This window comes from Choloepus didactylus, chromosome 9 (genome assembly GCF_015220235.1).
Source record: "Choloepus didactylus isolate mChoDid1 chromosome 9, mChoDid1.pri, whole genome shotgun sequence".
In the NCBI taxonomy this organism is placed as follows: domain Eukaryota; kingdom Metazoa; phylum Chordata; class Mammalia; order Pilosa; family Megalonychidae; genus Choloepus; species Choloepus didactylus.
In genome coordinates this window covers 44,572,614-44,590,558 of record NC_051315.1, presented here as the reverse complement: position 1 = coordinate 44,590,558, position 17,945 = coordinate 44,572,614, and the positions used below count along the sequence as shown (strand labels likewise).

General features: G+C 36.4%; 1 protein-coding gene across 2 annotated transcripts in view; it reads right to left on the bottom strand.

The window, feature by feature from the left end:
- Positions 1–17,945, bottom strand: part of GPD2 (glycerol-3-phosphate dehydrogenase 2) — a 151,237-nt gene that overhangs the window by 102,344 nt on the left and 30,948 nt on the right. For both annotated transcript variants that reach the window (XM_037849299.1, XM_037849298.1), the window contains exon 2: positions 12,545–12,654. In XM_037849299.1, the coding sequence (XP_037705227.1) occupies positions 12,545–12,646 (102 nt within the window). In that variant the 5' untranslated portion in view covers positions 12,647–12,654. The remainder of the gene's footprint in view (positions 1–12,544; positions 12,655–17,945) is intronic.

Sequence of the window (17,945 nt, the reverse complement as noted above, 5' to 3'; positions counted from 1 at the left end):
AGGAAGTTGAACAACAGAATCAGTGACCTGGAAGATGACAGAATGGAAAATGAAAGCATAAAAGAAAGAATGGGGAAAAAAATTGAAAAAACAAAACGGACCTCAGGGATATGATAGATAATATAAAACATCCGAATATAAGACTCATTGGTGTTCCAGAAGGGGAAGAAAATAGTAAAGGTCTAGGAAGAGTATTCAAAGAAATTGTTGGGGAAAACTTCCCAAATCTTCTAAACAACATAAATACACAAATCATAAATGCTCAGCGAACTCCAAATAGAATAAATCCAAATAAACCCACTCCGAGACATATTCTGATCACACTGTCAAACACGGAAGAGAAGGAGCAAGTTCTGAAAGCAGCAAGAGAAAAGCAATTCACCACATACAAAGGAAACAGCATAAGACTAAGTAGTGACTACTCAGCAGCCACCATGGAGGCAAGAAGGCAGTGGCACGATATATTTAAAATTCTGAGTGAGAAAAATTTCCAACCAAGAATACTTTATCCAGCAAAGCTCTCCTTCAAATTTGAGGGAGAGCTTAAATTTTTCACAAACAAATGCTGAGAGAATTTGCTAACAAGAGACCTGCCCTACTGGAGATACTCAAGGGAGCCCTACAGACAGAGAAACAAAGACAGGACAGAGAGACTTGGAGAAAGGTTCAGTACTAAAGAGATTCGGTATGGGTACAATAAAGGATATTAATAGAGAGGGGAAAAAATGACAAACATAAACCAAAGGATAAGATGGCTGATTCAAGAAATGCCTTCATGGTTATAACGTTGAATGTAAACGGATTAAACTTCCCAATTAAAAGATATAGATTCGCAGAATGGAACAAAAAAAATGAACCATCAATATGTTGCATACAAGAGACTCATCTTAGACACAGGGACACAAAGAAACAGAAAGTAAAAGGATGGAAAAAAATATTTCATGCAAGCTACAGCCAAAAGAAAGCAGGTGTAGCAATATTAATCTCAGATAAAATAGACTTTAAATGCAGGGATGTTTTGAGAGACAAAGAAGGCCACTACATACTAATAAAAGGGGCAATTCAACAAGAAGAAATAACAATCGTAAATGTCTATGCACCCAATCAAGGTGCCACAAAATACATGAGAGAAACACTGGCAAAACTAAAGGAAGCAATTGATGTTTCCACAATAATTGTGGGAGACTTCAACATATCACTCCTATAGATAGATCAACCAGACAGAAGACCAATAAGGAAATTGAAAACCTAAACAATCTGATAAATGAATTAGATTTAACAGACATATACAGGACATTACATCTCAAATCACCAGGATACACATACTTTTCCAGTGCTTACGGAACTTTCTCCAGAATACATCACATGCTGGGACATAAAACAAGCCTCAATAAATTTAAAAAGATTGAAATTATTCAAAGCACATTCTCTGAGCACAATGGAATAAAATTAGAAGTCAATAACCATCAGAGACTTAGAAAATTCACAAATACCTGGAGGTTAAACAACACACTCCTAAACAATCAGTGGGTTAAAGAAGAAACAGCAAGAGAAATTGCTAAATATATAGAGACGAATGAAAATGAGAACACAACATACCAAAACCTATCGGATGCAGCAAAAGCAGTGCTGAGGGGGAAATTTATAGCACTAAAAACATATATTAAAAAGGAAGAAAGAGCCAAAATCAAAGAACTAATGGATTAACTGAAGAAGCTAGAAAATGAATAGCAAACCAATCCTAAACCATGTAGAAGAAAAGAAATAACAAGGATTAAAGCAGAAATAAATGACATAGAGAACAAAAAAACAATAGAGAGGATAAATATCACCAAAAGTTGGTTCTTTGAGAAGATCAACAAGATTGACAAGCCTCTAGCTAGATTGACAAAATCAAAAAGAGAGAAGACCCATATAAACAAAATAATGAATGAAAAAGGTGACATAGCAGCATTATTCACAATTGCCAAGAGATGGAAACAACCCAAATGTCCTTCAACAGATGAGTGGATAAATAAAATATGGCATATACACACGATGGAATACTACACGGCAGTAAGAACGAACGATCTCGTGAAACATATGACAACATGGATGAACCTTGAAGACATAATGCTGAGCAAAATAAGCCAGGCACAAAAAGAGAAATATCATATGCTACCACTAATGTGAACTTTGAAAAATGTAAAACAAATGGTTTATAATGTAGAATGTAGGGGAACTAGCAATAGAGAGCAATTAATGAAGGGGGAGCAATAATCCAAGAAGAACAGATAAGCTATTTAACATTCTGGGGATGCCCAGGAATGACTATGGTCTGTTAATTTCTGATGGATATAGTAGGAACAAGTTCACAGAAATGTTGCTATATTAGGTAACTTTCTTGGGCTAAAGTAGAAACAGGTTGGAAGTTAAGCAGTTATCTTAGCTTAGTTGTCTTTTTCTTACTCCCTTGTTATGGTCTCTTTGAAATGTTCTTTTATTGTATGTTTGTTTTCTTTTTAACTTTTTTTTTCATACAGTTGATTTAAAAAAGAAGGGAAAGTTAAAAAAAAAAAAAAAGAAAGAAAAAAGAAAAACAAGGAAAACAAGGAAAAAAAAAAAAGATGTAGTGCCCCCTTGAGGAGCCTGTGGAGAATGCAGGGGTATTCGCCTACCCCACCTCCATGGTTGCTAACATGACCACAGACATAGGGGACTGGTGGTTTGATGGGTTGAGCCCTCTACCATAAGTTTTACCCTTGGGAAGACGGTTGCTGCAAAGGAGAGGCTAGGCCTCCCTATATTTGTGCCTAAGAGTCTCCTCCTGAATGCCTCTTTGTTGCTCAGATGTGGCCCTCTCTCTCTGGCTAAGCCAACTTGAAAGGTGAAATCACTGCCCTCCCCCCTACGTGGAATCAGACACCCAGGGGAGTGAATCTCCCTGGCAACGTGGAATATGACTCCCGGGGAGGAATGTAGACCCGGCATCGTGGGACGGAGAACATCTTCTTGACCAAAAGGGGGATGTGAAAGGAAATGAAATAAGCTTCAGTGGCAGAGAGATTCCAAAACGAGCCGAGAGGTCACTCTGGTGGGCACTCTTACGCACACTTTAGACAACCCTTTTTAGGTTCTAAAGAATTGGGGTAGCTGGTGGTAGATACCTGAAACTATCAAACTACAACCCAGAACCCATGAATCTCGAAGACAATTATATAAAAATGTAGCTTATGAGGGGTGACAATGGGATTGGGAAAGCCATAAGGACCACACTCCACTTTGTCTAGTTTATGGATGGATGAGTAGAAAAATAGGAGAAGGAAACAGACAAAGGTACCCAGTGTTCTTTTTTACTTCAATTGCTCTTTTTCACTCTAATTATTATTCTTGTTATTCTTGTGTGTGTGCTAATGAAGGTGTCAGGGATTGATTCAGGTGATGAATGTACAACTATGTAATGGTACTGTGAACAATCGAATGTACGATTTGTTTTGTAAAAAAGAAAACAGCCGAATCATTTGATTACAACAGATCATCCTAGCTTGTATATAAAATTTTTAAATAAATTTAAAAATAAATAAATAAATAAATAAATAAATAAATAAATAAATAAAATGAAAAAAAAAAAAAAAAGAATGAATCTGGACCCCTACTTCACACTATACACAGAATATTAACTCAAAATGGATCAAAGACCTAAATATAGGAACCAAACTATAAAACTCCTAGAGGAAAATATAAGGAAGTATCTTCAGGTTCCCATGTTAGGCAATAGTTTCTTAGATTTTACACCAAAAGCACAAGCAACAAAAGAAAAAAATAGATAAATAGGATTTCATCAAAATTAAAAACTTATCTGCAGCAAAGGACTTCTTCATGGAAATAAAGACAACCTACAGAATGGGAGAAAATATTTGGAAATCACATATCCGACAAGTGTTTACTATCCAGAATATATTTAGAAATTCTACAAATCCAGAAAAAGACAAACAATGCAATTTAAAAATGGGCAGAAGACTTGAATAGACATTTCTCTAAAAAAGATATATACAAAACACATGAAAAGACGCTCAACATCATTAGCCATTAAGGAAATGCAAATCAGAGCCACAATGAGATATCATTTCATGCCAATAATAATTCCACAGTGGTTGCGCCATTTTACATTTCTACCCAAAATAAAGGAGTGTTCCTATTTCTCCACATCCTCTCCAATACTTGTTATTTGGAGAGGATGTGGAGAAATAGGAACACTCCTTCATTACCATATGACCCAGCAATCCTACTTCTAGGTATATCCCCAAAAGAATTAAAAGCAGGAACTCAAACAGATGTTTACACACCAATGTTCATAGAGGCATTATTCACAATGGCCAAAAGATGGAAGCAACCCAAGTGTCCAGCAACAGATGAATGGATAAACAAAATGTGTATGCATACAGTGGATTATGATTTGGCCATAAAAAGGAATGAAATTCTGATACATGCAACAACATGGATGAACCTTGAAGAGATCATCTTGAGTGACATAAGGCAGACACAAAAGGACAGATACTGTGTGATCTCACTGATATGAAATAATTAGAATAAGAATATTCAAAGTGTCAGAAACCAGAATACAAGTTATCAGGAGCCAGGGTAGCCGTAAAGAATGGGGATTTAATTCTTAATTTGTGCAGAGTTTCTGGCTGGGATGACAGAAAATTTTGTTAATGGATGGTGGTCAATGTATTTATCACCAATGGTTAACAGGAAAAATTTTGGGTTGTATATACGTTACTAGATTAAAAATTCTTTTAAAAATAGACTGTATGACACAAACAGTGACCCCTAATGTAATCTATGGACTGTAGTTAATAGTATAATCATAATAATATTGTTTCATTGATTCTAACAAAGTTACCACACTAATGCAAAGTGTTAACAACAGGGAAAACTATGTATGTGAGGGTGTCATCAGGAACTCTGCATTTTTTGCCATGATTTTTCTGTAAACCTACAACTTTTTTAATTAAAAAAAAAAACGTAAAAAAGCAAATGTGTCATACGATCATTTCAGCTACAACAACTCTCAGAAAATTTATACTGATTTCAAATACAGATACTCCTTAGCTTAGAAACCAGAAGAATACTTATAACTAAGGTTAGACAAATTCTTAAAGATACTCAGTATGCTCAGCAAACAAATAAACTGTTATTTTCAAAGACACTGCTGAATCATGACGTTTAAGTGAAATTTTTGTAATTTAAATTTTTTCTTTATCAACATCATGTCTACATGCTATGCTTAGGATTTTGGTTTGCCTTCAATCAATATTTATCTGAACTTCAAGTTTCTGTATCCTCCGCCAGTTTCCCCGTCCGGTAGTCAATATAAGCAAAATTATGCTAACCAAAAGCTTAGCTATTTAAAGAAATCTGGCGTTATATCTTTGTTATGCCTAAAATGCTAGTTCTCATTTCACATTTTCATATCCTATATTAGGGAAAGGTAAAGGAAGTCTAACATTTACCAAATATCTGCTATGTAGGTACTGTGATCGTTGACTTGCATCTAGTGCTTGGGAAAAAACTAAGACTGGAAATAAAGTGGTATTACCTTTACTTCAGGAAGAATCGAAAGTTCCAAAAACGTTTATAACCTGTGCTCAAGAACAGGTCACCCAAACCTGGCCACACTTTATAACAGACCCATTTAGAAAACTAAATGACTTTTCATTTTAGGGACCATTAAAATAAATCATAAAGCAGAGCTTACTTGTCTAGAGATAATGGATCTATTTTTTTTTCTTCCTCTCCAATTTTATCTTTTGCTACAAACTTTTTAGTCATTGATACTATTGATCAAAAGGTATCCTGAATTCAAGGATCTCTGATGACAAAAGAAACTTTCCTGCTAACTATAATCACTCTTTATTAAATCCATATCATCTGGGAATCTATAGATAACACTTTTTGAAAGTTTACTATGTTCCAGAAACTCTTCCAGGCTGGAATGCTATTCAGCAATCCTATGGGGCGAGTACTACTGCTTGCCCATTTTACAGAAGGGGAGGAAATGAGACCAAATAATTTAATAAAATTGCCCATGTCACTTAGCTATTAAGAAGAAGTGTTGAATGCAGGCAGTCTGCAAAGACCGCTCCAAAAATCATGCTCTTGAACTGTCTCTTATGTTGCTTACAAATGGGACACCAATCCATGGGAATCTCACAATTCCTTGATTCTAGTAAGATCAATCCTCACACTGAAAAGACATGTTGCTACCCATACTCTAAAGCCCACTCCTTACCTATATATGATGCAGAAAAAAAGAAAACACTTTCCCATCCAGGCTTTGAGAAGCCCTTGGTGTTTATCAGGCTTCACGTTAGTCAGCTCACAACCCACTAAATCTTCAAACTGGCTAATGGAAGAAAAAAAAAAACAAGAAAAAAAACTAGCATGTGTTAAGTGAGCAAGCCCACCCTCAGACCTAAATAGACTTTTGTTACATCAATCACACTACTGGGGTTAAAAAGAAGCCCAGAAAATGAAAGAACAAAAGAAAGAATGGGGAAAAAACTGAAAAAATCAAAATGGATCTCAGGGATATGATAGATAAAATAAAACGTCCAAATTTAAGACTCATTGGTGTCCCAGAAGGGGAAGAGAAGGGTAAAAGTTTAAAAAGAGTATTCAAAGAAATTGTTGGGGAAAACTTCCCAAACCTTCTACACAATATAAATACACAAAGCATAAATGCACAGTGAACTCCAAATAGGATAAATCCAAATAAACCCACTCTGAGACATATTCTGATCAGACTGTCACATACTGAAGAGAAGGACCAAGTTCTGAAAGCAGCAAGAGAAAAGCAATTCACCACATACAAAGGAAACAACATTTAAGACTAAGTAGTGACTACTCAGCAGCCACCATGGAGGCGAGAAGACAGTGGCATGAGATATTTAAAATTCTGAGAGAGAAAAATTTCCAACCAAGAATACTTTATCCAGCAAAACTCTCCTTCAAATTTGAGGGAGAGCTTATATTTTTCACAAACAAATGCTGAGAGATTTTGCTAATAAAAGACCTGCCTTACTTCAGATACTAAAGGGAGCCCTACCAACAGAGAAACAAAGAAAGGAGAGAGAGATATAGAGAAATTTAACAGACATATACAGAACATTACATCCCAGGTCACCGGGACACACATTCTTCTCTAGTGATCACGGATCTTTCTCCAGAATGGACCATATGCTGGGACATAAAAACAAGCCTCAATCAATTAAAAAAAAAACAAATGAATTTGTTCAAAGCACATTCTCTGACCACAGTGGAATACAAATAGAAGTCAATAACCATCAGAGACTTGGAGAATTCACAAACACCTGCAGGGTAAAAATGAGGCAGAGATGAAAGCATTCCCGAATAATCAAAAGCTGAGGGACTTCATCACCAGTAGATCAGGCCTATAAGAAATGCTAAAGGGAGTTGAGGAGGCTGAAAGGAAGGGACATTAAACAATTGACTGAAATTACATGAAGAAATAAAGATTTCCAGCAAAGATCACATGGTAAATATAAATACCAATACTACAGTATTTTTGATTTGTAACTCCACTATTTACTTCCTACAGGATATAAAATACATAAACTGTAAAGTTAAATCAGTGGTTTTGGACTCAATGTAAAATATGTAATTTTTGACAAGAACTACATAAAGGTGGGGGAATGGTGGAGAATAGGAACATAGTTTATGTGTCCTATTGAAGTTAAGTTGGTATCAAAGAAAAACAAGATTGTTATAGATTTAAGAGGTTAAATTTAAGCTCACGGTAAACACAAAGAAAGTATCAGAGAATATGACCATAGAGATGAATAGTTGAGTAGGGGTTACGAGAAGTGGAGGAAGGGGCAATGGGGAGTTAAGAAATGAGGGCAGGGTTTCTGTTTGGGGTGAAGAGAAATTCCTAGTAATGGATGGTGGGAAGGTGATAGCATTGCAACATTCTAAATGTGATTAATCCCACTAATGGAATGCTAGGGAGGGGGTGGAATGGGAAGATTTAGGCTGTATATATGTTTCCACAATTGAAAAAAAAAAAAAGACAGTCTAAATAGATGACAATTAAATGCCAAACATGATCCTGGATGGGATCTGAGGATGGAAGAAAGGAGGCTCATAGGGACACAGATGGGACATAAGAAAAAAAAAAAGGAAACATAGAATGTAAGCTTTGTATCAATGTTGAATTTCTTGAACTTATTAGCTGTGCTTAATGGTATTGCATAAAAGAATGTTCTTGTCCATGGGACAGGTATATGTGAATTATATTGTTTGTTCAAAGATATGTGCAGCTTGCTCTTATATGTTCAGAGGAGAGAGCAATAGATGATGGATGATAGATAGGAAGGGAGGGAGGGAAAGAAAGAAATGGTGGCGTGACAGGATGTTAAAATTGGTGGATCAGGGTAACGGGGGAGGGGGGTCGGGGTATGCTAGAGTTCTGTGTATGGGGTTTGTATTGTTTTTGCAACTGTCCCTGTATGTTTGAATTTATTTCAAAATAAAAACTAAAAAAAAAAGAAAGTAGCTGAAGTTAGAAACATCAAATGTTTTGTCTATTATGTATACTTTTTATAAATAACACTTAAAAATAGCAAAAACTATTGAGTATGTAGGGAAAAAAAAAAAAAAAAAAAGAAGCCCAGACCATCGCAACAATTTTTCCAGTTAGGACCTAGAAGTTATGAAATCAATGAGCTTTAAAAAGTTTTCAAAAAGCACCACTGGCCTATAACAAAAGAAAAAAGATGCGGGCAGCCCTAGCTTAAGTTGTTGTCCACCCCCCACACACACACTCTATTTTTGTCCCATTCTCCCTGGTCACCCCCTTTTTCCAATCTACCTGAGGAAGCCACATGCTGCCCAGACTTCCACATGCTGCACACTTCTGCGCCTCACTCACTAAGGTTTGCTCACTCTGAAAGCCCCCCAGGACCTTCTCTAATAATTTAAATTTAAGTAAGTACTCTTCACCTACTCCATTCTCCTGCCAGCTTGAAATTAGAAGAAGTAGCTACCCCATGAAGTGGTAGTTCCTTTCTCTAGCTACCAACAAATCACTAGAAGAGCATCCAGTCATGAGAGGAAAATTGGCTAATATGTCCTTTAAATCCTCTCCAGTTATTAAATCAACCTAAACTAAATAGTGAATCACAGTCATCTTGCTCTCTGAAATCTCCGCACCACCACAGGGGTGTCTGTTCCTAGGCCCCTGGTGGGATTGCTCATACTCCACACTCAGCCTCCTGAACCTTTGCATATGGCTGGTCTGGGGAGAGCAAAAAAAGAGAAGACTTTGTGGAAACTTGGTGACCTACTTGGGGGTGAGGAGGTAAAAGGAGGAGGAAAAAGCACTGAATAGGAAGTCACTCCTAGACCACTCTAAAAAGCCCCATTCACATAACTGAAGGGGGTCTGGAATGTGGATGCCATTTGTGGCCCCAAACCTTCTTTCCTGCAGGTGGACACACTCGAAAGAAGTTAGCCAACATTATCATTTCTCCCATCAGATCCCTCATTAGAACTGAAGATTTACATTGCCCCTGAAACAGAAGAAAAATAACAGCCTTCCACTTAGGCCATGATGACCCTGATATTCCTATATCTCTTCTAAATCTGACCTGTTTACCTCAAAAGAAAAAAGACACTATTTACTGTTAATCAACATAAGATAAAGGTTAGTAATATGCTGGTAGGAAGAAAAGCCACACTATGAAGTAAAGTGAGACAAAAGAATCAGTGTTACCACTTCTAAACCCCACATACACCTCCAGAAATCTCAGTCTTCACCAAAGTCTCTATTTCCTTACCCTATAGTAGCAGCTGGATAAAAGCAACTGGATTCAAGATAAGTAAACCACATAACTCATTTGATTTTGTTGTGTCTTCAGTTTAATTTGTCAAAAAAGTATTAAAAATAGTTTTCCTTCTATCCTTCTTCTTGCAAATACAACCTAATTAGTTATAGAATTGAGTTAAAAGGCTTCTTTGAGTGCACTTGGCACCCAAATACTCCTTACAGCACTATCTCATCACCCAAACACATTTTACCCATTTACCAAGATTTAGAATAGAACTCATTTGTAAATTGAAAACTGCTTATATTTTAAGAAAGAAATGTTGTAGTAGGAATATCAAATGAGCACAAACTGGGGGGTCAGGGGAGACAGAGCTGCCAGTGCAAGAAGGCCTGAAAAATGTGCCAGAGCCCAAAGGCAGCTTTTTCTTACATCAGTATCTTGGGCTTTTGACACCAACTTATTCTTAAAGGAGGACAGTTTATCATCAGAATCATGTTAGAAAACTGGAAAAAAGTATAAAAACCCAGTAGGTAAATATACCTGTATAACAAGCCAATACCTTAAACGTGACTTTGCCCAAAAAAAAATAGAGCACATCTAGTCACATTTAAATGGAGACAAAGTAATGTGTTTCAAGGGCAGATTTTTCTTGACTATTGAAGTCAAGAAAAATTTCCGCTCTAGAACGGCTCTAATTGAGATACATTTTCTGAGAGAGGACAGCTGTGTTAAAAGAAGCCTGTGATCATTTTACATCAATGGCTCAACTGAGCTGTCCTCTTTGTCTCTCTCTGTTATTTTATTTTTTTGTTTGCTTTTTTTGTGTGTGCGATTTTTTTATTCCGGACCATCCCTACGGCTACATCCCACCTGCTACCCCAAAATACTTGTTCATAGCAGTGGCTGAAAGGGACAGGAATCGCCACAAAAGAACTATACACAATTGCATGCGCATCTTATTCAGCTCATTGACTAAATCTGCCTGTAGTGATTTCTCAACAGAACTTGTCAGCTCAAAATTATAAATGACTTGAAACTGCCGGGATCTATTTCAAATGGTAATAAGGGTGGCAGGAATGTCTAACTTAGGAAAGAGAAAATAACAAAACGTCCCAGGAATCAATAAGCCCTTGTTTTGCCTTGATCTTACTGACTAAAGTCCACCCCTAATGTGATTATCTGGGGCAGTATCATCTGCTTATTCTATTCTGTGAACTCAACTTATTATAAAAGAAATCAAACAAAAAATTAGGAAATGGCATTACCTTGGCACAAAGTTAAGCTATAAATTCTAAAGTAGGACATGCTTACTGGGGTTAATTGACATAAACCACATACAAATTTAGCAACAACACTTCATATTAGATATTGTGACCTTCGGCCTTGGCATTTCCAGCATCGTTTCAGATAGCACTGGGCAGGATGGCAGAAGTAATCTAACCCCTTAATGCATATTCACCAAACAGAACTGCACTTCTAAAACTGCCTCAGCAGGAGCAACATCTTTCCACACTTACTTTTAAGGAACTGAGGCAACATTTTAAAAAGAAATTGTACATCAAGCATGATGAAGTGTGAGTTTCAGTATCAATTCAGGCAATAATGCCTATAACATACACTCTTGGGGAAACCTTGAGGGAAATGTGCTTACAGTTCAGAATAAAGAAAGACTAACACAACCTTATTCAATACCGTTCACCTTTACGAGGCAGCACATTTTAAAAAATGAGCTTCTTTATTTTAACTATAAGCCAGGAAATTGGTTCTTCCTAATATGTGTCTTTAACACAGTATTTCCCATTCAGTTGGTGCTCCAAGTTGCAACACAAAGAAATCAATATGACAAGTGCAAGCAAAAATGGCTTAAAGGTACCCATAAAAAGGTATCCTGCCTAACTCTACACATAAAAATATCTTCCTCAAAAACCTTCACCTCCATCTTCAAAAGATTCAGGAACACACCACCTGGTTGGTATCACAAAATACCCCAATGGCATGGGGGAAGGCAAACAGGAGACTAATATTAACTATTGAGGTGGTAAGCAGAATTTCAAGCCTTTAAAAGACAAAACTATTCAGCAAAAGTGCTTCCTGGCATGAATGTGGACTATGGGAAGACATATTTGCAATGCAAATGAAAAATATAAAATGAAAATAAACTGAACACTTTAAAGTATTTGGAATCTTCAAACCAATCTCATTTTCATGGCTTCCCTCATTAAAATTTTTACTCGGAATGAGATAATACTATACAAGTAACTACACAGTTAAGAAATAAAACCAGGATTCAGAGTTGGACCCTTTGTGTAGATCCTTTCTTTTCCATTTCTTTTCTCACCCACCCACCTTCTAATAAAGACAAACTTTTGGCAAGAACATAGAAGGTATCTGGAACATTTGGATGAATTAGACAAGGAAAGTCTAAATGAACAAACCTTGGCACTTGTAAATGAAGCAGTTTTTTAAAACCAAGGAGCCAAAACAGAGGCTAATAATATAATGCTCTCTGATAAAGAATTTCACTTTTTAAAAAAATGAGATACACAGTTCTTAAGGATCATTAATGCAGTATTCCAAACTAGTATCTTTCAAATAAAACAGAAGCTTTGACAGTAATTCTAACCAAAACCACTAGTCTCCACAAGCCCCATATACAGTTCTTTAGCAGATTTAAGTATGTTGTTATAATCAACTCATGTACAAATACTTACTTGCTTCCTTCTGTAACGAGCAAACTGAGAGAGGCCTAAAACAGTTGCAAGAGCACCTCCGCCAACAAGGACAGTCCCTTTTACAGCCTTTTGAAATGCCATTTCTTAGCCTACAAAGAAAAAAATAAGGAAAGAAAAAGAAGTTGATTGGTATTTTTATTGCATAATAATCCCAATAATGGAAAGAGACTATATAGATTATCAAAGTAAATTAAGCTAGAAAAGTAAACATAAAATAAGGAAGTTATTACATGCCAATTTGTACACCACAATTCAAAATAAAAAACAAGAATGTAAATAAGAGAATGGATTAAAAAAAAATTACTTTCCGAAGGGAATTAAAGAAAAGTAAATTAAGAAACAACTGAGGATATTTAAGCAGAATAAAGTCAAGAGAGCTGTGAAAAAAAAAGTCATATATTTGACAGACTGTACACTGTACTTGCAAATTTCTTCAACAGCTAATCCCCATCACAAGAAGAACTGGTAAAAGTCTTCTGTCACTCAACATGACAATGAACCTCTCCTCTCAGTTCTTTGGCAAATGTTTAATTCAGACTGTGGTACAACTCCCGTCTGAGCTTTTGCCTCCCTAATGAAGTTCTCTCAACAGAGCTGATAGCCAACACACATCCCATCCTGAAAGAGTCTATGTTCTATAGACAAAAAGCCAAAAGAAATGCTTCCTTTTACAAAGGATCAAACTTAACACTGCTGTAATTCCTTTTGGTAGGTGAATTTAAAAAAAAATGTTTCTCCTAGTCAGAACTGCATGACACCACAATTTCAAGGAGGAAACCCTCTAGCTCAAGCCCTCTTTCATGCTCACTGTATATAACTAAATAAAATTTTGCAATGTAAGTGTTAGCACTTGACTTTCTTTCCTCTCATTTGTTAAAGAAAAAAAAAATTGCCACTCTTGGACTAACGGATTTTTTTTAAGTTTTTGACGACTTAAAATTACTCTTTAACTTTTTCAGAAACAAGGAAATAAAAAGCATATAAATAAAAAGTCCACCAAAAAACTTCTAGCCAGGTTTGTTCAGTTAAACATAGAAGATAACATTGTGTGATCACCTAAAAATACACTCGAACTTAAGAGTTAATATTGAGTAATTTGACCAGCCTAAGACTTTCCCCTCATAATAGCAGCTGACATACCTGCTTCTTAGAGAAGCCATTACCTTATTTTACTGTATGGGTGGATGTTCAGACTTGTCTGGGCCACACACCTTGTACTTTACTGATATCTCATGAGTCAAGAACATATTTATTATAAAGGCAGTTTTGACTTAGAATACTAAAGAATATAACACCCTCCCCTCAACGTGGGACAGGAACCCCCAGATGAATGAGTCTCCCTGCTGACATGGGACATGAATTCCAGAAATGAGCCTGATCCTGGCATTGAGGGATTGAGAAGGCCTTTTTGACCAAAAGGGGGAAAAGAAAGGCAACAAAATAAGGTTTCAGTGGCTAACAGAATACAAATAGAATCAAGAGTGGGTCCTGGAGGTTATGCCTATGCAAGCCTCAGCTAGATATCCCAAATGGCCACAGTATGATAAGCCCAAGTCAATAGTAGTACCAAAAACCCTGAGACTCTATAAAAGTTCCACGCCTAAGTTTATTCTTCAGAAATTAAATCCTTCAGAGAACTCCTAAGCCGGCTAAGTCCCAAAACTCAGAGGCAATAGCCTCTTCAAGAACATCAATCAGATGTGTCCCTTTTTCCCATCATGTCGACACCTTTTTTCAACATGAACAAGTTAGGGTGGTCACTTTCTAGACATCCCTAAGATCAGGAAAGTGATTAAACTAGAGGAAGGGGTAGCAACTAACAAGATGGAATTTAATAAAGGATTATGAATACTGAATCTCCATATAATTTCCTTTCTCTTAGTTGCTATTGTACTAGAATAGCTAGCAGGAAAGAACTGAAATGGTGGAACTGTAACCCATAACATTCTTTGAAATTTGCCCTATAGTTACTTGTTAAATTGTAAGTTGAAAGTTAACACCTTTTTGTATATATGTTATATTTCACAACAAGGAAATAACTGAAACTGGTACTGCAACTCATAACATTTTTGGAAATTTCCTATATAACTACTTGTTAAATTGTACTTTGAAAGTTATTACCTTTTCACATATATGTTATATTTCACAATAATGAAATAACTGAAACTGTGGTATTGTAATTGTTCTCTGTCTACTTGTTAAATTGCACTTCGGAAAGTTAAGACTTCTATGTATATATGTTACATTCCACAATAAAAAATATGATAAAAAAATAATATACAGTATCTCAACATAAAGTAAGATGCAGTTAAATAATTGGGTCCAGACTTGATGGCTAGTAGCTATTAAATTTATCTATCAAAACTATGTTAAATCAAAGAATTCAGTGCTGTTGACAATTATGGATTCTACAGATAATTCATTTTAGAATACTATAAATTATACATTAAAATAAAAAGTTTGGCATTTCTTAAAATATATGTTTTCTCTGATCTCTATTCTTCTGTCCAACTCATAAATTTTAATATTCTTTTAATAAAGATACTTCTCAGGAAAATATTCCACATGCAAACATAATCTGCTGCCGGAGGTCTTTCTTTATTGTCCCTTCTCTACATCCCCTCTCTCCCAAGTTATGCAAGATGGGCAATGGATGCTAGCCAGCTAGGGGCCTCCATTCATCATTCAGCAAACTCTGAGCAAAGCCTTCTGTCCAAGATTGTTTTGATAGTACAAACCACAACCTAGTTAACTTGGAGGTCACACATTTGCCAGAACTCACCAACACCATACCTAGTATTGTTGTAAATTTACACATGGGTACCATATTTTGCTGTCACTGCCCCCCAAAAAAGACCCTAGTCTCAATCACTCACCCAAAGTATACAGTCCCTAGCATGGTATCTCCAGGCTAACTGGGTTCTCTTGACAATTAGGAACAGAGAATATAGTTCAAGTTCTATTTACCTAAACAATTCACGTGCCTGCCCTATATAGAAAGCAGCGTGGGGGTCCGTTGGATGCGAACTTTATGGTTGATTGACTTTAGCTTAGCATCACTGCTTCCTTCTTGTTGATAACATCGCTGATGACTTCACAAAGGATACTAAACATCAACAGAAGCAATTGAGGGATGTTACATAACACAGTCAATGAAAATGTCCCATAGAGGTGTTCATTCATCCCAGTTCAGATTGGAGCAAGTCTTAACCAAATGCTGATTGCTGAGTTCCCTACTCACTTTATTGTATTGCTTCAATTTGATTTGTTTGAGACCTGTGTAGAAACTTGTGTAGAGAAACTTGTGTAAGAAACTTGTGTAGAGGGATATTTACATGGGTGTTCTCAGCGAATCACTATTCCTAATAAAAAAACTGCATTAACATATTATTTTGCAGAGTTAGAAAGAGATATTGACTATAATCAATAGTTTGCTTTTCTGGTAACTTCATAAAATAACCTTTGCTTAAGGGATCATTACTTCTACCATGATCAAATCCATTAGTCAAATCATCTACTTAATTATAATGAATAAATCACTTCCAAATAATTCAAAAAGAAAACACAGATCAGTATCACCTGACTTTCCTAAATGATTATTATTATTATTGCAAATGTTATAATGACAATAGCTACCATTTATTGAGTATTCCCTAAGTAATAGTTACCAGGTTTTTCTTTAAACATTATCAGCTCATTTGACCCTCACAATACCCTAATTTCATAAGTCTCTTGTGTTCAGAAGAAATAGGGGATTGCCAAGGTCACTCCCTGATACATGGGAGAATCACAATTTGATCCTATTCTTTTAACCAATTGGTGGTTCTGTACTACCTTTTTTCCCCAAGGACAACTTCTCCCCAAGGGCTACACCATATTTTGCTGTCACTCCCAAAAAAAGGCCCTGGTCTCAGATACTCACCCAAAGTGTAAGTCCCTTAACATTAGGATTTTTCTAAGCATTGAAAAAGTCTCCAGCAAAGTATCTACCTAGAAACCTTCTGCCAGTTAATATAAGAACTTTGTCTGCATATTAAAAGGAAAAAATGTAAAACCAGGTAAATATAAACTATGTGCTATTGGCCACTTATAACGATTTGCATTCCACTGTAAGAAGAATTTTCACAATAATTGCAAAGAAGGAAAGATTGTTCTTTCTAAGTAGAAGCTTCAAATAGTAAGATAGCAAAGATGGGAATCAAATATAGCAACAAATCTTTATCTTCTGTAACCCAGAAGTGTGAGATAATTAGAGGGAAGAAAATCATCCAAAAATAAAATTAGCTTAGTTATCATAGTCTAATGTTCATATTTTACAGCCTATGAATTAAATCATATATACACTGACTCAGGATTGACTCCTGATTGCAGAGATACATGCCAAAACTCTTTAATTCTCTCAATGAGAACAATAGCCCAACTGGCAAAACCTAAACATAAAGGTACTCAACTAAAGATATCTGTGACTTTATCAATCTCACTAAAGGAGTTTACAATCTTATTTTGGAGGATTAAATGTCAAATTCTGCCTTGTTTTATAACTAGTGCTGCTATATTACGTGTTGTTATAAATACTCTGAGAGAAATGAATACAATGCGCTATATGACTGTAGTAGAGGGAAAGACTGAGTCTGACTAAAGGAACAAAAGAAGGCTTCAAAGAAGATAGGATGTTTTAGAAGGTCTAGAGGAACGAAGATTGGGGGGGCGGGGAGAAAACAAGGAGGTTTGAACAGAAGGAGATTTGGAACAGAAAGAATATCGCAATGATGTTCCAGAGGTGTGCAAGTACTTATCTGGTTTGGATGGAGTTGGTGTCACAGCCCAAGAGGGCTTTTGTAGACAAAGGACAAAAGAAAGCACCGGACATGTTCTGAGACAAAAGCTTTTATTATGGGGCTTACCTACAGGGTGGGGAAGTCGAGCCACGTTGCCCTGAAATCAGAGCTGCTCTGAATGGCAGCCAGTTCAGAGCACAATGTGGAAATAGTCGGCACTTTAGGGGGCTGAATAAACTGCTTTTAAGGGCTTGACATTCCAATGGGTATGAGAGCTTATGGCAGGGAGTGGGGGTTGTGCAACGTAGGGAAGGGTTGACTGTAATCAGCAGGGAGGAGGAGAGGATTATAGAGATAACAGTATCTCAGGGACTCTCAGGGAATCTCAGGGAGGAGGTAGTTTGGGGTTACAGTTAGCATCTGATATTACAAGAATAGGTCAAACCTCAACTGACCGAGGTTACACAAACTGCTGTGTGCAATCTTCAAGGCCCTTGGTGAATGCCCTGTGCCCAGGGTTCCCACAGTTGGTGTTCAGATGAAAATGAGGTTTAAGTAGTAGCCCAGGGTGACAATGGGATTGAGAAAGCCATAAGGACCAC